This window comes from Barbus barbus (genome assembly GCF_936440315.1).
Source record: "Barbus barbus genome assembly, chromosome: 21".
NCBI lineage: Eukaryota > Metazoa > Chordata > Actinopteri > Cypriniformes > Cyprinidae > Barbus > Barbus barbus.
Genome location: NC_136749.1, coordinates 27,262,520 through 27,287,839, shown reverse-complemented (window position 1 = coordinate 27,287,839; position 25,320 = coordinate 27,262,520). Strand labels below are relative to the sequence as shown.

Genomic DNA, 25,320 nt, shown 5'->3' with positions numbered 1-25,320 from the left:
ACTGGTCTGTAAAACAAGCAATACATGATTTAGTGTTTGGATGTGTTTTGGATATATACATGCATTCACACACCTTTATTTGTTTCTTCCAGCTCCATGTGGAAGCCGGTCGACGGGTTCAGAGGGCACTATTTTGTCCCCAAACTATCCTCGCAACTACACCACGAGCCAGTCCTGTGTGTATGAGATCTCAGTGCCAGGAGAGTTCGGTAAGAAATACACTTTCAACCTGACCGCAAATGAATTTAAGTGAATGTCAAGCATTACTGATTGTAGACCCTATGCTGTTATTATCCAGAACATACGTGTGCTGCTGTGAAAAGAACCCTTTTAGTGAGGAGGGGAAAAAAAAGGAAATTTTCTTTTCATTTCTGAGAATTGGTGTTCCTGTAATTGAATAGGCACAGTAGCCACAAATGGAATGTGCGTTTGAGTATGTTTCTGCAGCAATGCCAGTCTTAATGGGTTTCTAAAATCAAAATGCAGCGACTTTTTACAGACCGCCTCTTGAGTCGTTTTGCCGAACATTGGGGGCATCAGTGCGGCCCAGCAGGATCAGAACTTCTGAAATGGTTTGGACTTTAAGTCTCTAGGGTAACTGAGATCATGTTTGGAGCTTAAATCCTCACATCAGAGGCTTATTTGTCAGAGCCTCATATTTTATGCATGTACGCACTGTATTTATGTAGTTTTTCCTTGTAACAAGCGACATTGTGCACAGCAAGATACCACACCATCCAGAAACAAACAAAGGAAACTGCTTTAGTGACCTTACATGAACTGAAGAAACTTCAGCTCTCAAGTCTACGGAGCTTTAACTACGATTGTTTTTGTTGTTCATAGTGGTCTGTAGCTGTGGGCCACAACAAATAGCACTTTATTGTACTTTGACCAGCCTGTGAAAGGTTCAGGGCTGAAATGAAACCTTGAGATGAGACACAATTGATCAGGATCTTCAAATGCAAGTTTTTTGTGTGACTCTAAAGTTGCTGAAGTTAGACAGCCAGCGTTTCCATTGTGATGTACGAGACTGTCTACTGTGGCGTCCACAAGTCTGACCGCTTGTGAGGTGTTTTTGTGTAAACCTCAAAATAAACGCAATGAAATGTTAAAATCTCTAAGCCTGTTTTCAGCTCAGGGTTAAAAATGGGTATTTGGCTTACTTTACAGCTCACGTGTATTTATTTTTTCCTAAAATTTATGAATTTTACAACACTAACACTGTTATTTCTACACCATTTTAAGTCTTAAATGTAACTAGTGATCAAGTGACTTTCTGATAATATACTTCTTATGAGCATTATCACAAGAGCGACGATGCCATATGGCTGTGATATTTCACAGTATGTTGATATACAGTCATATCGCACTGCTACGAGTGTGATTTAGTGTTTATACAACAGTTTGATTGCACAAGTGTGTAAATAAAAAAGACAACAACAGAGTGTCTTTAAAACCCCTCTGTTGTGCAGAACTAGGCCTACTTCCTTCTGGCCACGGATTCAGATCTTAACAGCTGAGCCCAAGCCTCCATTACTAATTTGAAAATGTCACTTTATAACTATAGTAACAAGGAGTTCATGACTATGCTAGAACAACATGGTAGCCTAAATCATGCTAAAACATGTCAACAACATGCTAATCAAGCTAAAAACATGCTAACAACTTTCTAATAAGTGAAGTGAAGTGACATACTGCCAAGTATGGTGACCCATACTCGGAATTCGTGCTCTGCATTTAACCCATCCAACGTGCACACACACAGCAGTGAACACACACACACACAGCAGTGAACACACACACACCGTGAACACACACCCGGAGCAGTGGGCAGCCATTTATGCTGCGGCGCCCGGGGAGCAGTTGGGGGATCGGTGCCTTGCTCAAGGGCACCTCAGTCGTGGTATTGAGGGTGGAGAGAGCGCTGGACATTCACTCCCCCCACCTACAATTCCTGCCGGCCCGAGACTCGAACCCGCAACCTTTGGATTACAAGTCCGACTCTTAGGCCACGACTAATAATGCTGAAACACGCCAACAACATGCTGATCGTGTTAAAAACATGCATACATCCACTTTTTCACAGGCATGTCTTGGCCAGCATTTCTATATTGCCTAACATGTCTAGGTTTTGGATTTGTTTTCCTTGCTGAAAGTATTAATCGAAAAGTAGTTTGACCAGTAACATTGAGGCATTGTACATAATCGACCAATCGTGGCACACGAGAAGGTGAGATCTACAAAGTCAAAAGTGATTCTACTTTTTGATCATTGCCTTCAGCAAGTATGACAACCTGGACATTTTAGGCAATATAGAAATCCTGGCCAGGATTTGTCAGGGAAAAAGTGGATGTTTTGTGCTAAATCATGCCTATCTAAACTTCAAGCATTTACAATTGCTTCAAACATTCAGGCTTTTCTCAAGCCAACTTCAAAGTTTCAACTCTCAAACTTCACTCATCTAGTTTATAGTTTATAATTTACTTCATAATCTTATTATATTATTTTATTTATTTATTTTTAAATGAAAGCATTTTTGCTAGTTGCAACCCCACATCTAATTTCATCCACTTGTTTTTGAGATGACTATTGCATTTAATTGTTTTTGACTTTTGGTTTGTTTGGTCTGTAGCTGAGTTAGATGATGCCTGTCATACCATAATAATTGGTTCTGATTTCATCATCAATGTGCGTACCGTTGGGAATTCTAGTGGCAGCTGTTTATCACTGTAGCAAGGGACTGTGAGAAGAACATGCCAGTTGTGCTGTTTTATTTGTGTCTTTGTGTTGATGTTTTTTTACTGCCAACATTTAGATGCACACAAAAAAACAAACGCTTATGTTGGTTTGCCACCAATGCATTGCAATAAATGTCCCGAATGCAAGCAGCAATGAGAAATGCATAATTTTATAATTGGCAACACACAGTATATGTAATGAATTGTGAATCATTTTTGAAGTTCCTTCGTATCAGTTTCAAACTTTACATGAATTGTCCATGAAGACAAGGGTTTCCGGCAAAATCTGTAGTGTGAAAAGACACATCCTAAAATTAATTTGACTTAACAGGAATTTGAATGGCCCTTCTTTCATGTGTTTTATCAATTTCAGACTCTCTCAGTTTGCAGAATTTTATATTAATAAGTCTGTTTTAACTCGACTAAATGTTTTCCTGTGAATGCTTATAAAATGAGAGAACCATGCCGTGGGGAGTCTGACTTGATTATGAAAGTGTTCTGATTAAATGTAACTGTCTGTAGGAAGAGAGAGACAGAATACAGAACACCAACCACTGAAGGTCTTCCTAAAATATCATATCAAACAGAACTTGAAGTTCTTAACTCTCCAAAAAAAATAAAAAAACTCTCATCTCAGAGAGTTTCAAAGTAGAACATGGTCAGAGCCTTTCACTCTGTTGTGACTTCAAGGACAGTACCTTATGTATTTTTGTACAAATGTTTAAGGCAAATCATTCCAATAGATTGTTTGAACTGTTTTTCTTTGACTTAAATGAATTCAAAGAAATGGTAAAACTTGTCATCATTCAAAGAGGCTGATATCCGGTCAGCAAAACTTTGGGTTCATGAACTGCAACAAAACGAAGAGGCGAGAATAAGCAGTTTTACTTAGAAACTCATAGATTTAGTCTTCTGGCTGACTTTGGTGTTTATTAATAATAACAGTGTTTTTCAGTGTCCTAACCAGGCAAGTTTGCAGCAACAAGCAGTAATTTGTCTTTAAACACCGATTGTGAAAATGCAGAATGATGTGAAACAGTCACAGCCAATCAGAATATATTTGACGAACATATTTAAAGTGAGGGGTGCTTGTCGGCACATTGTCAAATAAAGAGTGATTGACAAAATGTTGTCCTGCCATTTGTGCATCACTTTAATGATGTTGGACATATTTTTAAAAATGTCAATTTTAACGTTTATTCAGCAAGAATGCATCAAGCTAATTAAAAAAGGTATTTAAAAAAAAATGAAAATGAAAATTCAGTTTTGCATCATTTTTTAAATATGTTTAAATAGAAAACAGCTATAATAATATTTCACAATATTACTGTTTTCAGTTTTTGGTCAAATAAATGGTAATTTTCTTTCAAAAGCATCAAAGAATTGTTCTGATCTCAAACTATATGTATACTTCTTTTTGAAATTTAAAGTAAACATAATTTCCAAACTTATCGTTTCTTAATAATAGTTGCCAAGTTAATTGTGAATGTCTCTTCAGATCATGTTATTCCCAAGCCAATAAACAAATAGCCTAAATAATAAAAGCTTTCCTACTTTTCACAATCTAATCTCTTTGTGTTAATATTCCTCATTGACTACTCTTGTTACTCGTGTTATGGAAGTAAAATGTTATGGAAGTAATTGTATGACTGTAATACCTGAAAGGAAAACTCATCAGCCAAAATGTCCATTAATGTTTTTTTTTTTTTGTTACACATTATGTTGGAGAACAATAAAATGATGGTGCATTAACTTAGGGATATTTTCGCCTCTGAACTGTCGGAAGAATTTATTTCTCATTTAAGCTCGTCAATTACACAGGACCTTTTGAACGGAATAATAAGGCCATTCTCTGTTTCTTTGGCCAGCTTTTAATGTTTAATTATTCTGTCACAAATAATAAATCCAGACATTTTTTAAATAGCATCTGTCTTTTGAGAGCAAAACTGAATTATTCACAGCTGCCAAACGAGCGCCGTAGGCATGAATTGTACATATTAGACTCCAGCGTGCATGTTTATAGAAAGTTGTCGACCAACCGTATATTGTGCATCTGGGCAGTACGGCAGAAAATCTGTTCCCGTTGTAACAGAGTCCCTCTGCGTTTCCAGCGTATGAGAAATCTTGGCAGCGTCATGAGAGCTACTACATTAGGGACTCTATTAGATTTATGTAAACCGCAGCAGACAGCTTCGTGTTTCATGCAGTGCCCGGGTCTTTTTATGCCAATCACAATGTCTTCGATGTATAGTTGCATTGCTCACGCTAATCCCAACTTGCTCCTTGTCAACAGTCCAAATTCACACCCCCTTAAACTGGTGGCAGATGTTCCAGAGAGCGTGAGCGCAAAAATCTGGCCCCAAGGAAATTTGGATCGTCGCGTACGTTGGCTGTGCGCATGAGCGTGAGGATGTGCCCGCGGGCCTCTGTCGCATCAAACAGCGGCGAACGACTGCAGCCGCCCACGTGCATAGCTGTGGATTCAACAAAGCCGTCGTACACTCGATCGCCCGAACGTGTTCATTTCCACATCTGAGTGGGGACATCAGTCGTTCACGATTGTTGCACTCGAGCCAAACTATGGGTTAATGCAATTAACATGAAAGCCAGTACTGAAGAACTGAGCTCTGAATAAATATTAAAAGGCACCTATTGAGCTTTTTTATTTGACTTAATAGTCATGTGAATCTGCAGAGTTGCAAAGCATAAATGATGCATTCAATAAAGATTATATTTACGAGTAGAATGAACAAAACCATAACCTTTCAGCCAGAAATTATGGGACACACAAATGCAGCATCTGTATTGATGGTAATTTTATTCAAATAAGTGAAATTATTCTTTCTTTCCATTTACAATAAAACTAGATAAGCTCCATGTACAAAATACCACAGTATTGTACAATTACAGTTATGAGAATGTATAACAATTCAATTTGTGACACCTTCGTAAATTAAATTAAAAAAAAAAGCAAAAACACACTTGATGCACATTCTTTATTCATCATTTTGTTGAAGTAGAGTTAAAAAAAACTTGCCATCTTTTTTCGACCAAAGTACCTTGGAACACACCTCACAATTACGACTTCACAACTTCTAAATGCGTACTTCCCTAAAGAACCTGAAAGTCCACACCAGGATCTCTCCAACAGAGAAAACACTAAAAGTTGTGGTGCACTTACAACTGCTGATGAAGCCAATTATGGTACGATGCGTTAAATGTCAGCACATGCTCTGAGCAACTGACCAATCACAAGAGACTGATTCAGCTGACCAATCAGAGCAGTCTGGGCTTTTTGGAAAGTTCTGATTGATCGTAGGCTTCGTTGATCTGAGCTTATGCCCCTCAGTTTTGGAATGAACATTGCCAAAATTATCCACTAATAAGGTTTTTTTTTTTCACTTGAAAACTGAATTACGTGAGCTCAGATCAATGAGGCCTATGATTAGTAATTTGCAAAAAGAAATACAAAACCTGTGCTTATTGAAGGAATACAAGATGATAAAATCCAAGATATGAGATTTACAAGAGATCTTTTAAAAGGCTCGATTTTCAGCTCAGCACAAGAGTTAGCGAGGCAGAAACTAAAACATAGTGAAAAGAGGTGCTGCAGCAATGTAGATATGAGATAAGTGTTTTTTTCTCTTTAAATCATGTAAATGTATTCTAGCAGACCCCAAAAATGAAATTATGAACTTTTAAATGAGCACTTTAAACCGATGTGGGCCAGCAGTCACGATGAGGGCAGAGGACCATCTAAAGCATTAACTCTCGAGTGTGAAACTTTTCCTTCAGTGTCGCTGGAAAGCAAGTCGTCGGGGTCTGTGAACATTGCCTGCGGCTAGCCTGGTGGGTTAGTAGCAGGGAACATGCTGAGAAGAATCGAGTTTTAACTGCTGCAATACGACTTTAAGCTCTCCGCCGCTTTGCTAGCACAAATGTTTGTCGTAGTTGTTGTTGTTACTGTCTGTTGCGCCACCTTGAATAATTGACAGCGAGTTTGTTTCAAAGCGGTGGGGGTTTATATCCATGTTTTCTGCAAGCGTTTGAAGTTCTGTAGTGTGCTAGCATTGAGGCGTAGCACTGGGCCTCCCTCTGGATGGGGATGCAGTTTGAGCTCCAGGCCTTTTCCTTTCTTCCCTTCATTGTCGCGTGGAGGTCTAGTTAGCCTCTAATCCACCTGCTGACTCTCTGTTGTTGAAGGAGTGTATGGTATTGACCTTATTTTTCACCTTTTTTATGTTTGTACTCCTCACTGTGCAGGAAATAATGTGGATAATGTGATGGGCAATTTTGCAGTAGTTTAACCTTGAATGTACGTGTTAATCAAAGACTTACATAAGACTTCATTCTTAGCGCTGTAAATAGAGTACAGTCGGGTTCCTGGAAGAACAAAACCATTTATTCTGTCCAGTAGAGAAAGTGGTGAGGTAGTTGGGTGATGATTCTGCGGCAATAAGCCATAAGCTGTCATGTTTACAGTAATGCAAAAAAAAAAAAAAAACACTTAAATGTTGAATCTTAAGTGAATAACAAAAAATTTAGTTTTAAAGTATGTTTGTTTATTTAGCTAGCTATAGCTAGCTAGTTAATAAGTTAGGTAGTTAGTTAGTTTTAGTATTGTATGCCTGACAAACTTCATGTACTAACTATCATTTAAGTTTTTTAACAGTGTTGAAATTTAGTGTTTATTTTTTTGTTAGTTTTCACTCTGTAATTAGTACTTTAACAATGATTATTATTGTTATTATATTTATTATTTTTGCGATCTGTTATTTACTATTATTTTACCATTTTTTGTTTCTGTTTTTCTACTAGCCTATATATATAGTTTTCACTCTGTAATTAATAATTTCACTATTGTTATTGTTGCATTTTTTTTTTTACTTTTTATTATTTGCTGTCTATTATCTACTATTATTTTACTGTCTATAATTTTGCAATTTTCTGCCAAAGTTAATGTAATAACTAGCTATCATTATTAGTGTTTACTTGTAATAATTATAACAATTATACATATTTATAAATAGATTTTGGCTAAAGTTGCACTATTTAAAATGTCTAACAGCATTAAAATTATCAGTAGTCTAGTGTTACTGATATCTTGTCATGTTTTATATATTTGTATGAATATTTTGCAACTTCCTATTGTGTTATATATATATATATAATCAGTGGTTGTATTATTAGTTTTATTTTGTACTGTCAGTTATTTGATTATATCATGAGTAGTTCATTCATTCAGAATAAATTCAAGAATTAAGTGTGCATCCTTGTACTGTTTTTCTGATTTGCAAATAATTTTTGCTTCAAACCATATTTAAATCCATCAGTTTCATCTCAGAGCTGTCTGGTTTTATTTTCCAGCTCAGCTTTCTGAAATGCTATATGAAAATAAATGAATGAGTAAAATACGTCTGAAACCAAGGCAGCTGAAAAAGTCGATTCTTTTGTTAGTCCTTCATCTTAGACAGCAGATTTTGCCTGAAATGAAACCTCGCTGAGAGCCACCGCTGATTTATTTGTTCACTGGTCTAACACAATATCGCCCAGCACTATAAAAGCCTAGAGGTGCAGTTAGATTGGTAAGGACAAGAACAGCCGTTCACCATTACCCTTCTAGAACACAATGGTGACCTCAGCTGTAAAGATGTCTGCTAGATTTGGTTTAATGGTCTTCGCTTTCCTTGTCGAGAAAGAAAAAGGTTGCCTAGCCAACGACAGTGCCATATCCTTTCCTTAATAAACCATTAAAGTTGACGAGCCCCTGCGATGTTCGAGTCTTCGTGTTAATGTCCAGCTCAGATCATTTTGATTGGTCCTGCATTGCATTTCATTTCCCAGTCCTCGGGGGATGGTAATGTCCAACCAGATGGCATGTGTGACCTCCGTACGGAGCATGCGGAGAATAATGTTACTTATTTGACATTGTGTGAAGATCAAACACCACATGGTTCTTGTATAACAAACAACAGAAGAGCCAATTAGTCAGCAGCCTTTGTGTCTGTCAGAATTAATCGTGCAGTGAATGCATGATATTGATTTGTTGACTAATATCCTGTACCTGCATTATAATAAGATTGGATAAGCTTGCCAAACCACATGCCTGAAAGGGACTTTGGCATCTCATTCGCTGAAATATTAATTCCAGGAGTCGTACGCTCCCACTGAGGGCTTGTTATTGACTGCTGATAATAGAGGTGGCTGCAAAAGGAGCTGATATATGAGGTGTAATTAGTAAAAACACAATGCATCAAGTAGTTCGTCTGTCCATAGTGAACATGTGTGACAGCTGATCAGATGATGATTAATGTTTGACATTCAGTTATGAAAAGCTGGATTTAGGACCAGTTACTGTTAAAAATGTTGATGTGGCTATTAAATAATACTTAAATTTTTTATTCGTAATCCATGTTATTTGTCTTTGTAATTTATAATTACATGTCTGTAATATGTTAACTATTTCTCATTCTGAATGCATAAATGCATGCATAAATTAATCAATAAATAAGACCACAATAACACTTTGAAATCATAAAAAACTGTGTATCATTAATTAAATACATTTATTTGGTTATTTTTTTATTATTTTAAAATAATTTATACTTTATTGCTCAACTATGTTTTATAATTGTAATTTGATGTTTAATTGTTGAACTGCAGATATGTCTCCATAGACCTGATATTAATACATTTAATAGTTATTTTTATTTTTTTTTTGCAACCGATGGACGATAAATGGGTGAAAAATCCCAGACTTGCTTTGGAGTAGAGATCGTATGACATTGCAACATAGAATTGATTGAATAAAGGATATTTTTCCTAACACATTGGATTTTTTTTATAGACTTTGTTTTTGTTCTATAGACTACAGAATTATGGAATTTATTCATGAGATGCAAAGCTGGATTTTCTTGATTTCGTGATCCTTTAGAAATTATTTTCTGATTTGCTTCCAAGAAACATTTCTTATTGCTATCAGTGTTGAAAATATATTCAAATGGAGAACAGTAATTTTAAATTGTAACAATATTTCATAATATTTCTGTTTTTACTGTATTTTTAGTAGATAAATGCAGCCTTGGTGAGCAGAAATGTGTTTTTTTATAATGAAACTGAAGTATTACATTTTTTTTTAATTTTTGCTTTTTTCTTTTCAAATTCTAGAAAGTTACACTCTAATTTTTTACAGGTGTTTTTTACCTGTATTTTGAATTTTGCATTTCTTAAAGGGGTGTCAGTAAAATAATGTCCCGATAATTAGCTGTCAGTACTTTTTTCTGTTATTTTACAGTCTTTTGTGTGAGTTCACAGTTTCTTTGCTTTGCCACCTCAGGTTAAAATCATGTATTGCTGAAATTGTCTTAAAATATGTGCTGCTGATTTCAAACGAAACAAATGTGCAACTGCCATACCTCGTCCAATTACAGAAAATATATTTCTTTTAAATGCCTGAAAGTAAAACAAGCGAGCAAGTTTGACTGTGAATTATTCATAGGAAATGACAAACATATGGCGCTGTTTTTCTCACCTTGTGCTCTGGCGTTCTATAGTGTGTTATCATCTGTCTAATGTACGGCGATTGCCTGAAGGCAGACTCTGTTGCGAGGCCCTCGGGCGAACCAGATTCACTTACTCTCTTTAGAGTTTGAGTATCGACTCCTCTGCTGGTTTATAGCTTTATTTAGAGTTGCAATATTAATTTATTGCATTTCCCTGCAGAAGTTTGAATCTCTTGTTAGGGCTTTTGTGCTGTGACTTCAGTAGAGTTGGTTACTGCTAAATTCAATAAGTGATGATTGTGTTGGGAGCACTGCTATAAGGGGGTCAGAAATATGAGCTATATCGTTGAAGGTGTCATATACTGGAAGTTTTATTAGCTCTAGGACTACTTGTTAAAAATACCATATAATTACACTTCTAACTTTCTAACTACTAACATTAGCAAGTTATATTATAGTTATATTAGCAAATATAACTGATTTGTTATAATAAAAATTCATATAAAATTAATAAATTTTTCTTTTTTTAAATAATAGAAATACTATTTCTATGAATAAATAAATACACACACACACAAACAAATAGGCAATGATCTCCATATGAACTAAAACAAGTCTCATCAGATTCTTTCATAAACTAATGATCTATCCACATTCAATTATTGTATTAATGCATGTCAACAGCTAGAGAATAATTTGCAGATTCTCAATCAGTGTTGTACTGTTACAGTGTCAATTGCATTATTTTTCTGTAAGCTTCATCACAATATCCTGCTCATTTGTCAGCTGTAGTTTTATAAAAACTACAGATCGTACCGCTACCACTCTTGGATATTCTGATGAAGCCCAGTGCATTGTGGGTGTTGAAGTTCTCCTACCATTTTTTGCCACCACTGTTATTCTCTATTCATGTAGCACTGATTAGAAAGCAAGAAAGAAAGAAAGAGAAATAAATTGTGTTACTACTGCATTAACAGCCAACTTTTATTAAACTCTTATCTTGCCAGCTGTGATTTACCTCTAACTCATTTTGTCCATGTAAAGTAAACAAGGTCATGTATGATTTCAAGCTGACTCGATTTCATTCTATAAGAAAGACCAACATCTCAGCAAAAATCTTCCTTTGGGAAGTGATGCCAGCTGATGAAAAATTTGTAGAGATGCTATACTGACCTGCATAGATATAAATAGTAATCAGGTCTTATATACTAAAGCAAATGAGTTACGGCCATTAAACAACAGTGAATGTTTTTTAAGAAGACTCTTTTTCCCTCTGTTTCTCACTACAGTTCTCTTCGGCCAGTTTATGTTCTTCCAGACGACCCCAAATGATGTGCTGGAGATCTTTGACGGGCCCTCGACGGAGTCTGCGCTCCTCACCTCTGCGCAAGGCTCTCACTCAGGTAAAAGGCTTTGTTTACCGCCACCGCGTGTGACCAACTAAAGGCACGTCTGCCGAGACGAGATGACATTATTAAACCACATGAAGGACTGCTGCAGTCAGATCTCATTCCCAAAACTGTTCCGCTGCACTGAATGCCTTGTTGTTGTTAATGTGCTTCTGACATGCAGCTGGGATCCAGAAATCTGTGACCACATTGAAAATCTGTGATTTTTCGCCATTTAAATATGAAAATAAACGGTTAAGATTTTGATCTGAAATAAAAAAAATAATTGTAATTTTATATTCTGCACTATTTCTATATAAAACATAATATGATATACAAAATATTAGTAATTAGTAAAATCTAAATGTAAAACATTATAATTAACGAATGTATATATCATATAAAATATATAATATACTTTTATATTATTGTTATATGTAATATTAGATATACTAAATGTTAAATATCACATACTAAACATTAAATTACACTGGCTAATTAATACTGTCACTCTAATTTAGATTTATGCTCCATTGCATTATGTGATGTGATATGATATATGATATGATATGATATATGATATGTGACCCTGGAGCTCTAAACCAGTCTTGAGTCGCTGGGGTATATTTGTAGCAATAGCCAAAAATACATTGAGTGGGTCAAAATTATTGATTTTTCGTTTATGCCAAAAATCATTAAGCTATTAATTAAAGATCATGTTCCATGAAGATATTTTGTAAATTTCCTACCATTCGATATATAAAATCGATAATTTTGACCCATGCAATGTATATAGCAATGGCTATTGCTAGTATACCTGTGCGACTTATGACTGGTTTTGTGCTCCATGGTCACATATTATATTATTATTATATTAATTATTGGGGAGAGTTATTTTTAAAAGTAATGCATTACAATGTTGCATTAAAGTAACTAATTGCATTACTTTCAGTTTATGGAAAGTAATGCATTACATTACCCTTGTGCTACTGTTTGTCACCCAGGCTGGGCTTGCTAACAAAAAGTAAATGAATGCAATAACATTCTTATTTAAGCCAACAACAACAAAAAACAACACACACACAGATGTGATGTTCAACTAAAGTCATTTTTGTAACTACTTATTTGAAAAGTAACTCAGATATTTTGCTGTCAATTTTAAAGTAATGTGTGTTACTAGTTACTTGAAAAAAGTAATCTGATTACGTAACTCGTGTTACTAGTAATGCATTACCCCAAAAAGTTCTTTTTTTTTCTATTCAACTTTTCAGTTAAATTACACTGATGTATATAATTTGTAATAAAATGTATTAAAATATAAAAGGATGCAACACATTTTCACTCAGACCTTTGGACCGCTCTTGTTGGTGTACTGAAGACACATGAATTCCTTTAACCCTGTCGATGTGGCAGCACTCAGCAGATGTATTGATGGTCTCATTTATGCTGTTGTTGTAGCTGCAGACAGATAACAGAACTGTTTTTCTTTTCCTCACCTCCTCAAATTTCTCATTTGATAGGAGAGCCGTTGCCGCTGAGCTCTGCCAATGAGATCACCATCAGGTTCAAAACCGAGGGACCAAACACAGCTAAAGGTTTTCATTTTGTGTATCAAGGTTTGTACTTCTCAACTAATCTCTTAAGGTCACTTGTGCTATTTTTGCAGTATGCAATATGTACACTGTGCACAACATGTTTTCTGTATGCATTAAATAACTCTGTATGTGTAAAAAATGTAAAAGATGTTACAGACTCCAAACTTTTGAATGGTAGTACATATTTGTTTTTTCTTCTTGCATTTCTGCAGCTGTACCGAGGACCAGCGCTTCCCAGTGCAGCTCCGTGCCCGAACCTCGCTACGGGAAGCGCATTGGGAATGACTTTGGATTGGGCACGGTGGTGCTTTTCGAGTGTAACCCAGGTTACACTCTTCATGGTGCCAGTGCCATCAGGTGTGAGGCAGTGCCCAACACACTGGCCCAATGGAACGGCACTGTGCCAACATGTGTCGGTATGTACACCCCCACACGTCTGTGCACTCAATACTGCCCCCTGCTGCTGGGGAAGACCTGTGGCGTGGACGTCAGCTATGACCAGATGACCAGGCTGAGAAAGAGGCTCTGTTCCAAAACTTAGAGCGCTGCCCTCGTAAGGAAGCATTTTAGGTGCATCCCAGGCTATTTTGAAATGATTTTACAGCCTTCTAAAATGCCCCACAAAACCCATAATGCACTGCAAAAGAGTTGATCAGACATATCATGAATTAAATATTTCAAGTATATGTTTATGTGTTTGTATATGTTTAGTAGTGTTTATTCATTTTCACAGTAGTATTTATTTTATTTTATATTAGATTAGATTAAATGAAATTACCACAGCAAAATAAAGAAATTTATACTTTAATGGTATACTTTAATTGCATTTTTTAAATTGTATTATTCATAATATCAGTAAAATGATAATATATATATATATATATATAAAAATTACTAGATTACTGAAATTATGAATTCATAGTAATTATGAATTTTATGTTAGTATTTATACATGTATATTGTTACATCAGTATGTTGTAATAAATACATTAATAACAATGAAATAGAAATATCTAAATTAATCAAATATATATTTTAATTATATTTATCAAGCGGAATATAATATATGTTTCAATTACATGCTATTTTATTTTAGATATTACTAGATTACTAACATTTAACTTAAATAATTATTTAATTGTATTTATAATTTTTATAGTAATATCTATAAATTGTTATTATATCATAGATTAATATAATATATACATTATCATCAAAGTTAAGAAATGTTGCATTATTTTACCTATTATTTGTGTGTGCTGTGAATGTTTAGGCATGATTAAGTAATTCAGTTATCACAATCTTTGCCTAACAACAGGTTAATGCGAGATTTCATTGAAATCAATTGTGAGTTGAATCTGTGGAGCACTATTTGTATGAGTTTCTGCATTTGTAGAGCGTCCCAGTTAAGTCACGTATGTAGTTCCATGGTGGTTTGGATGCTGGTCCTTAGAAGTCACTCACTATGTTGCGCAGCAGAGCCAGAGAGATTTGAGGTGGTTTTATTAAAAATAAATGTGCTGGGAGCTAATGGATACAGGAGCGTTCACACAGTGTGGAGGCCCCCATTAAATGCAATTTCAAGTAAATGCGAATCTCGGGTAAATCTCTTGATGCAAGTTGACAGAATACTTTCCTTCTAGCTGTGACCTCATACAATTTAATAGAAATGCTCCTATGAGAGAATCAACAGGCGCTGGAAGCAAAGCCGCCATCCTTACGCTCTCCAAACAATGCGGCATCATTTTCTCAGCATATAGCGCAAATAATCATGATTTTGTAGTACAGAACTCAATATCTTACTGTTTTTTTTTTCTCCTGATATCCTTTCACCTTCACTCTTATCCTTGGATTTAATAGGCTTGTTTTTTTAAAGCCTTATAAACAGTATTAAAGAAATAGTTCCCCCAAAAATGAAATTTACTGTTAATTTACTTACCCTTAGATGGCCTTTTCCTTCAGTAGAACAGTTAAGATGATTTTTTAGCTTAAACCGTGGTCCTTGGTGATTGATATATATATATATGCAATTCAACAGCTACCGGCACTTTTGGAGTCATAAAAGAGCATATCAGGCAACACAAAATTAACACCTGTGGCTCATGACAATATATTGAGGTCTTATGAAGCGAAACAACTGGTCTGTGCAAGAAACTGAACATTACTGATAACATTGTTTTTTATTGAAATTAACTGTCTGAAAGAGTCAGTTTAAGGAAAAGAATCAAACTCTATTTGCCTGAGGTTCTGGATTACAGGTAATAATGTTGCTAATAACATCCAGTTTCTTGCACAGACCGATCGTTTCACTTCATAAGACCTCAAAATTGATGAGGAGAATATTCAATAATCCCTTTTTATTGACGCCAACACCAGGAACATGGAACTCGGGGGTTAGACAAACAATACTGGACATCAGACACGGGGAAAACCAAGGCTTAAGAATACTGGGAAACTAATCAAAGAGAACAGAAACAGGTGGGGTAGAAATCAAGCACAGCTGGGAGGAATCATAATCGAAGAACCTAAAGGGAACAGGAAAAACCATATATGGACATAAGAGGGAGGGAAACTCAGGACATGGGGACACAAGTCTGACAAATATATCGTCAGGAGCCATGAATAATAATTTTGTCTTGCATGTATATGCTTTTTTGAATCTAAAGTGATGGCAGCCATTGACTTGCATATTATGAATCACCAAGGACTACAGTTTCTGCTAAAAACTTCTTTACTGTTCTGCTGAAGAAAAAAGTCATCTTGGATGGCTTGAGGGTGAGTAAATTACCAGCACATTTAATTTTAAAAACCAATGAAAAGTATAAATTTTTAACTCCCAGAAATTAGCAACTGAAAATGATCAAATCCCTCCTTTCTGTGGTGGTGCTGTAAGAGGGTATATCAAACGCCGCACCTCTGACAGTAACTCCTGTTATCATTGATTATTTCCGCTAAAGGGAAAAGCCTCAATGAATCACCGGGAGTTTTATATTCATTTTTACAGTGTGTGGGCTTTGCACACAGGGTTGCTATTGGTAACCGCTCCACGTAATTCTTTTTTTATGGCATTTTCTGTACAGGTGCTGGAGGTCCATGTGTCCATTACTAGATTCACCTGTGTCACTTTATGTCTTGTCTCCTGAAATAATTCTTAAAATAACATGTACGCACATTATTTTGGGGACATTTTGATGCTCATTATTCAGCAGCTAATGTCCTGGCTTAGTGGTTAGCACACAGTCTGACATGTTGAGCCGTGGTCCTCACGTGGGAGGCACGGGTTCAGTTTCAGATGTGTCGGATCCCCTTCCGCCTCCATTCCAGCCTTTTATTAGGGATGATAATAGGCAGATCTATTTTGACACACATCTGCCGTCACTTGTCAGTCACACAGAGGGTTGGCGAATTGAGTTGGTGCTGCAGAAAGATTGCTATCATTGGATTCAGTTTAGTATTAAAAAGATATAGTTTTGGTAATACCGAGCGTTGGTGTTGAAGAACCTGTATGAAAGTAGCTAAGCTAACTACACTGAAGCTGTTTAAAGGGAAATGTCTCTATATAACAAATACTTTATAATAATTAGTATCTAATAATTCCTTTTTAGTATGTTTAATATAAAAATAATAATATACAATTCAAAATCTAAAATAATAATTAAAATAAAATTGTATTAATTTGATTAAAATACCATATAGTTATATTTTAATTAATCTAAATTAGTATTTTAATGCTACGTAATTCTGCAAATAGAGCATTGATCTAAATTAGAGTGACAACAATAATTTTACTGTAATAGTTCAAGGTAATATTAATGTTTTGTATTTACAAATCTAAAATTTAAAAATAATAATTAAATTACAACCCAAATAATTTGAATATTATATTATTAATAATATAATTTAGTACATCTAATACTTAATCTAAAACATAAATTGTCTTAAAATATTATATTATTAATAAAACTAATTCATTCAGCATTTGTATTACTACTAATAATACATTTCGCAATTAAAGCATTGTTTTAAATTAAGGAGACGGCATTAATTTTCCATTTTAATTTGTTGTTTAGTATTTTTACTCATTTAAAATGTAAAAAATAAGAATTATTTTAAAATTATAATGAAAATAATTATAGTAAAAATAGTAATTAAATTGAAATAATACATTTTATTAATATTATATTATTAATAATAAAAATATTGATCATTAATCTTAATTTGCCATTTTAATTTAATATTTAGTATTTACTTATCTGAAATAAAATTGTAATTGAAATGTAATTTATTTTATTAAAATATTATATTATATTACTAATTAATTCTGCAATTATATTACTACTAATAAAAATTTATTGCAATTGGAGCATTCATCTGAAACAGGGTGACAACATTATTTTGCCATTTCAATATAGTATAATACAGCTGTGCTAAATGCATCCACGGACAAAAAAAAGAGCCAGCAATATGTAGACATACAGTAAACTTCTAGAGTGCAGAGTTAATGAAGCGGGTGGAGTCTAGCATTGCTAGCAAAGCAAACAACACGTGTCTACTACCCATGATCAAGTGTTAACATTAGCTTTTACCCACATGTGTGTTAACCTCTAGTTATGGTAGCAGCTCCTCACGTTCCATTGATTTACATGAAATTGCTCTCTGCCCAGAGCAATGTGCTCATCCTCTCTTTGAGCGCCAGCTGCTAATGATGACATTAACGTAGCTGGAAACCTTTTTGATTATAGCGGGGGCGTGAGAGCGCGTGGGACATCACCTGTGGAATATAGATGCGCTCCAAATGGAAGTCAACTGAATAATTGCGTTGATTTAACCGTGTTCATCCAGGCAACAGAAAGGAGAATAAAGAAAGTAAAGACTAAAGCACAAACGGATGTGTGGTATTTCTTTTTTTGCATGGTACACAAGCGATGACGTGCTGCCCGGAGGTGAACCTGGCGATTGAAAACGAAGTGATTGACTCGGGCCTCCAGATCGCCTCGGTGCCTTTGACAGATAGCGTCAAATACTGCCTGTGAAGACAGAACGCCCTTACGGTAGTTAACATCCAGAGAGGATTCGCGCTTATTGATAGCTACACAAAAGGTGCTGAGCACAATGTCTGGCGAAGCCTCAGCAAGCAAATAAAAATTGCTTTACTGAGCCCTCCAAAGGTGACAAAAAATGTCAGGCTTGCCAGAAGATTCATTTCTCGTCCTTTCAATTTATTCCAGTTAGAGTGTTTTTTGTTTTTCTCCCCTGCTTTTGTTCTTAGGTGATGTTTGTGTGCTTTGAATGTTTTGAAAGCGCTAATGAAAATGGAAAATTGAAGTGACGTGTTTCTGGTCAATTAGAAAGCACAATGCGGTGATTGTGAACATACAGCAGCGGCAATTTAACATATACATTACGAGCCCTTGGGATCTTTGTCAATTACTGATGATGAAAATGTTATGCTTTGCAAGTTCTCAAGAAGGCGTAAATGTATCTAGTGCAATAAATCACTTTCTTATTCAGTATTTTGTCATGTTTTCCAGCAAACATAAAGCATCTTTAAACCAAGATAAATCAGTAAGTAGTTTTCAGTGAATACATCTTAAATGAATAGTTTTCAGATTTTGTTGTTGTTTTAAGCATAAATTTGATATGTTTATGCTTTGAACAAGATAAAACTATTTGTCAGTGTGGAAAGGAAACAAGACAAGAAAATGCTGATTATAAGAATGGTTTGCACTTTTTTATTCACTTATACTCCAACAGACCAGTGTAAAATATTTGTACCAATTCAAATGATGCTTATCTTCACTAACTTGCAAAAAAAATCAACAGTGATATTCCTTTTGTGTTCAGCAGAAGAAAGTCATAGGGGTTAAAAAAAAATGATAAATGGTATTTCTGAGTGAACCATTCTTTTAAATTCTATACCTTGCAATGTCGGCTAATAGGCAGTTTTGTTTATCCGCTCAAGTGTCCGGTTTTACATAGATTGAATTCTGCCGGCTGCCTGTGACCAAAACTATCATTATTCTTGCACTTAAGCTTGACAACTCTTCAGAAGATAAGAGTTTCTCGCTGCTCAAAGGATTCCCTTCAGTGGGCTGAAATATGAGAGGAAACTTCAAATAGAAGGAGTGCAAGGTTGAATAATTGAAAATGATGAATGCATAATGCTTTTAAGCAGAGCAGGACGAAGCCTATGTAAAAGATGAAGGTCTCGGGGATCAGAAGGTCAGCCGCGGCCACACCATACAGGACACTGCATGGAAGAAGTCGTTCGAATTCCCGGGACGTAATGCATGAAAAATAAGGAGCCTTTTTTAATGCATAACTAGTCCATGTTATGTCCGTGCTAGATTAAAGCAGATGCGACGACATGCATTAACATTAATGTGTGGCACTTCAGTTCTGCACCTGGTAATGACGTCCCACTGGAGTTGGGTAAGGATGGACCGACCCAGTTGATTGTTGGTTGGTTACTTCAGCAAGAGCATCATTAAAAGCAGTCCGTTCTCTCACAGTGCTTTAGAATACAGCTCAGTTTAGAATGGAAAATATTATGGCTGTAAGGGAATCAATAATGTTCTCTCATGTAGTTATGCAACAAAAAGAATACATTCTTTTGGTTGTTGTTCAGATATCCCCTCAATATAAGCATTAGGCCTTTTTTCTTGAACTTGAAAACTTGCTCTGCCTCAACAACTCTCCTTTTCAGCCCAAAATTGTAAAAAGGATTGCGAGTAGTGTTCCGTGTTCATTTTATTTGGCCTTCTAAGGTGTCATGTAATATATAAGGTGCTTTATTTAACTTTACTTTATTTACATATTTAAGTGTTCTATTTTTAATAGGCATGTATTATTGTTTTAATTTTCTATTTATTATTATAAAATGTCTGAATTTAACCCTAATGTGGATAATACGAATCGCACACAAAAGCTTATATTTCTTATAAAAATATGAAGTTAAGATCCATTCCTGGAATCCAGTATCTATTAAACACCTAAATTTATACTGCTTAAGTTATATTTCTTAGCAAACACTTTTGAAGATGTCAAAAAATGTTTAAAGGTTTTTAATTTGCTCTTTATAGCATGATTTGTTACTATTATTATGTGTTTCTTTTTTCATTTTACATTATTTCAGAAGGCTTTATTTATTTCTCTACCATGTTTAGTGATGATAAAACAGTCAAATGGATTGTGAATATTGTTTCATGTTGACTTCATGCCACATTTAAATATATACATTTTATTTTAAAGCTAAAAATGTATTTATTTTTTTACATAATTATGCAATTCTTTGTAATCTGTTATTTATATTTTAAATTAGTGCTGTCAAACGATTAATCGTGATTAATCGCATCCAAAACAAAAGTTTTTGTTTGCATAATGTGTGTGTTCTGTATATATTTATTATGTATATATAAATACACACACATGCATGTATATATTTCCGAAAAATGTTATTTTTGTTTAAATGTTATTTATTTATAGTATCAATTATATGAATATAAATATAGATGTAAATACATGTAAATATTTTCAAAATATATACTGCATGTGTGTGTGTGTGTATTTAAATATACATAATAAATATACACAGAACACACACATATATTATGCAAACAAAAACTTTTATTTTTGACGCGATTAATCGTTTGACAGCACTAATTTATATATTTGTTTTCCATATATTTGGCTCAGAAAGGGCTTGTTTACTTCAAGATTCAAGATTTTTATTCGTCACATACACAATTATACAGAGTATAACCAGCAGTGAAATGCAAGTCAGGTCCGCTCCAAGGACAGTGCAATTGTATACAAATATTAAGAAAAAGAACAGTAGAAAAAATAAAAGAATAAAATAAAAAATATAAATATAAATGTGTAGGTCAGTATGTTGTTGACATAAATAGTAATATAAGAGGAATGTGCAAAAAAGTTGTACAGGGTATATAATAGCAGCAATATGAGGTAGAAAAATTATGAATAGCTTATTGATATATTGATATTTACATGGAGTCAAGTGATGTTATGACACAGAGTTAGAGTTTAGGAGCCTGATGGCCTGGGGCAAGAAGCTCCTTCTAAGTCTCTCAGTTTTTGCCATCAGGCTACTTGATTTTGTTTGTTGTGCCTCTCTGCCATGTTTAGTCTGTCTTTTTTCCCCTAAATCTGTCTTTCAGTTCCGTGCGGAGGAGTTCTGACCATGCGCCGCGGGACCATTCTGTCTCCGGGTTACCCCGATCCCTATGACAACCATCTGAACTGCGTTTGGAAGGTCTTTGTGCCGGAGGGAACCGGTATCCAAGTGAGACTAAACCCTTTTTTTGTGTGTCTTCTGAAAAACACTGTAGATTATGATTAGGGTGTCTGATTACTTAACACTTGTCAGAGGATTCAAATATTCTCAAGGGAATCCCATTATTATTAGTTTGCTTCATTATTCAACTTTACGTATTACTGAATATTACCTTTTTTTCCTTCCTTACAACTTTTGAAGTTTAAGCAGGTAATATTGCATTATATAGTTATGCGATATGTTGTAATACAGACGGGGGAAAAAATTTATTAATATATTAATGGTCAACCAAAATGTGTTTTCAATGGCTGATGCTATATCTAGTGTAATGTATAGCAGTGCTTCTCATCTGGTTTTGCATCAGGCACCCACTTTTGCTTTACATTGGACATCAAAAACAGTAGCAGGATTGTTTATCGTTATACTGCTTAGGCCGAACAATATGCAAAATTATTAACATGAAATAAACTGAATAGGAAAATTGTGTAAATTGATTCATCATCCAAACACATGGAACAAACACTGGACCAAATGTTGATTTAGCATTAGTCATATCACCAAGTGATATTACACAGCCTTTGACATCAACAACAGAAGAGATGAGAGGTGTTTTCTCCTCATTTAAAAAATGTATATGCCTATTTAATTATTGCATGATTATGTAACTATTTTCATTTTATTATATGCATTTAGCATTGTCTTTTTCTGCCATACAGTACATGTTCCTATCACACCAGAAGTGGCTCATTTTTATTTAGATTTATATAATAAATATTTACACCTTAATTGCAGGCCTATTCATCATGTAGTCATTCAGTTGTTTCTTTGAGCTAGTTAGCAAGAGCAGACTGAATGATTTACAAATTAATCCAACATAGGTCTTGAATTTAACCTACTAACTCACCAATCTGGTCACAATGGTTAGTCACAATATTTACTCATGATTAAAATGAACATATACATTTGACAGACTTCACCCAGGACTTTAGTATACTCAATAATATACTCAAAAAAAAAATATATATATTTTTTTTTTTTTCTGTAGATTACAGTTGTGACTTTTTCCACCGAACACAACTGGGACTCTCTAGACTTTTACGATGGTGTCGACAGCAATGCTCCACGTCTAGGGAGCTATTCGGGTAAGATGGAAACCATCTGTTTTTCTACCTAAATTTGATATTGTTTTCCAAATAACCCAAGCACACCAGGTTGACTTTAATATATTCTGCAAATACAACTGTTGCGCACTCATCCCTGGAGTCGTGTTTTTTTGCACACTCTAGTCAGTCTGAAAAAACTCAATGTATCGCATCTGTGAAATAAGACTATTTTTTGTAACTTCATGCCGCCTGGCTTTCATCTAGAGATTTGTTTTGTCATCCAATGCACATCAATATTTGAGCTGTCGTGGGATATCATGGATCAACAGTTTTATAAGCAGCAGGATTGAACTCCAACTCCAAGTTTCCCTGGTGAAGCTCTCGGCATAAGTTGGAGACAGAATAATATCAGTGTAGTGCTGAAAACTCAAAGCCCTCAGAAGTCAAAGACAGATTTTAATTATTTGCTACTGTAGCCTTTTAACCTTTATTTTATTAAATTTTTTATCAACTTTTTTTGCAATCTGTTATCCATGTATTTGACTTTTTTACATTATTTTCTTAGTTTTTTTCATATCTTATATTTTCATATCTTTCTTTTTCACAGAGCCCTCAGAAGTGAAAGACAAATTTGAATTATTGTATTGTATTATTTTTAATTGAATTGATTTTTCGGTTATTTGTCATATCTATGGTTCAGAATAAGGTTATTTTCTTTAGAAAGGGTTTGTTTAGGTGCTGTGTGTGGCATGTTTACTTTTTACTATCTGTTTATCGGAAAGGCCTTTTTTCCTCTTGGTATAGACTTGGTTACAGACTTTTTGTTTTCTCTTTAAAGTAGGAGACAGAATGATATCAGTGTAGCACCAGTGACTCAGATCGAAAGAGCCCTCAGAAGTGAAAGACAGGTTTTAATTATTTGCCAGCGTATCTCCTCAACCGGGCGCAAACGTCGCGTCAGCCATACAAAGCAAAATAAATATGCACTGACCTTAGCGGGTGCCATCCCTCTCAGACAAAGCATTAAGTATTGTTGACAGTTTGACGTTTAATCTGCTCGGAGGACAAATGAAAGATTAAAGGAAGTTATGGGATGGAGACGCCTCGTGCATAAAGAAGGTGTAATGGCCGCGGACAAAATATGCTTGGATTCTCTTCATGTGGGAAATATGGGACCACCTCGGTCTAAATTCCCCCTGCGGTTTAAGGCTGGAAGTGTAATGCCTGCCTCTATTCGTCATAACCTCTTTAGCACTGAACGTCAGCGACCGCTCGACAAATAGCCCATCAGCCAGATTCCAGAGTGCTACAGAGCATCACTCTGCTTGATGGAGGTCACCTCAGGTTCACAAAACTGCAATAGGTCTGATCTGTCTTGTTGTGTGCCCAGCTGTAATTTCGCAAAGATTAGGTGGACGGCGGCAAGGTGTGACCCAACTTTAGCAGCGACGCCACTTCATCTGTCGACCCGGTGACTCAAAAAAAAGCTGACATTCATGACAGAGTTGAATGACATCCGTGGAAGCCTTGTGAAGGAATGTCACAATCCCAGCAGGATCGACTGCAGGGAGCTGTAGGAAGCAATGCACTGTTATGCCTGTCATGCAAACGATAATTATTTTCTAATGCTAATTCCTCTAGGGACCACGATTCCACCCCTGCTGAACACCACGTCCAACAACCTGTTCCTCACCTTTCAGACTGATATGAGCATTTCTGGAGCTGGATTTCACCTGGAATATACAGGTATGGTGACTGTGCAGTGAGAACACAAAGCAGGGTTTCCTACGGAGGCTTATTTCCGCCTCAGAATATAAAATGAAAAACTTTTTATCTCACAATTCTGATAGTTTTATCTCAATCCTGAGTTTAAATCAGACAATTCTGGGGGGTTTTCTCGCAATTCAGAATTTTTTTCTTGTACTTCTGAGAACGAATTTTAAATTGTGAAAAAAAAAAACTGGAATAATGAGAAATGAGGAAAAACTGTGAGACATAAACTCAGAATTGTGCGATATAAACTCATAATTCTGCTAAAGAAATAAGAAGAACATTTATATATTATGTGAGATATATAAAATAATAATTGCAAGAAAATATCAGAATTGCGAGAGGTAAACTTGCAAAACTGGAAGCTTATTTCCAGGAGGAAATAAAAACATAATTGTGATGTTTATTTTTATTTATTTTTTTTATCCCACATATCTGACTTCAGATATAAACTCAAAATTATGAGACTCTATATGTGAGATAAAAAGTTGCAATTACCTTTTTTATTATCATTTCTTATTCTGTGGCAGAAAAAAACATTCATAGTTCTCACAATTCTGTATAAATTAAAATGATAATTATCACAAAATAATTTTTTATTCTTAAGTACAATTGTATTAATACAGTAGTATATTTATCTCATATTTTTTGTAATTCGATCTAATACTAAAACAATTGTATTATTGTTATTAATATCACTGAAGTGGCGTCTGGATATTTCAGCAGCAGCAAGACATTTTATTATGAGATGAAATGTTTACCATTATATCACAGTTCAAATTGCAATCACAATATATGCCAAAATAATCACAATATATATTTTTGACAGGGATAAACTGTTAAGTAATTTAATAAAAACAATTCAAATAAAACACTTGTAAAAGTTCTATTTATTTTATACATATATAAACATAAACATTATATATTTGAA

The 25,320-nt window shown here is 34.9% G+C and overlaps 1 protein-coding gene across 1 annotated transcript in view; it reads left to right on the top strand.

Moving 5' to 3' along the window:
* The window catches only part of LOC306887841 (CUB and sushi domain-containing protein 3-like), a gene marked incomplete at both ends in the record, with an annotated part of 269,530 nt that overhangs the window by 149,244 nt on the left and 94,966 nt on the right, over window positions 1-25,320 (top strand). Inside the window, 7 exons of the mRNA XM_079445841.1 lie at window positions 93-209; window positions 11,530-11,643; window positions 13,149-13,244; window positions 13,436-13,639; window positions 21,401-21,525; window positions 22,562-22,658; window positions 24,261-24,365. Coding sequence (XP_079301967.1) covers window positions 93-209; window positions 11,530-11,643; window positions 13,149-13,244; window positions 13,436-13,639; window positions 21,401-21,525; window positions 22,562-22,658; window positions 24,261-24,365 — 858 coding nt within the window. The remainder of the gene's footprint in view (window positions 1-92; window positions 210-11,529; window positions 11,644-13,148; window positions 13,245-13,435; window positions 13,640-21,400; window positions 21,526-22,561; window positions 22,659-24,260; window positions 24,366-25,320) is intronic.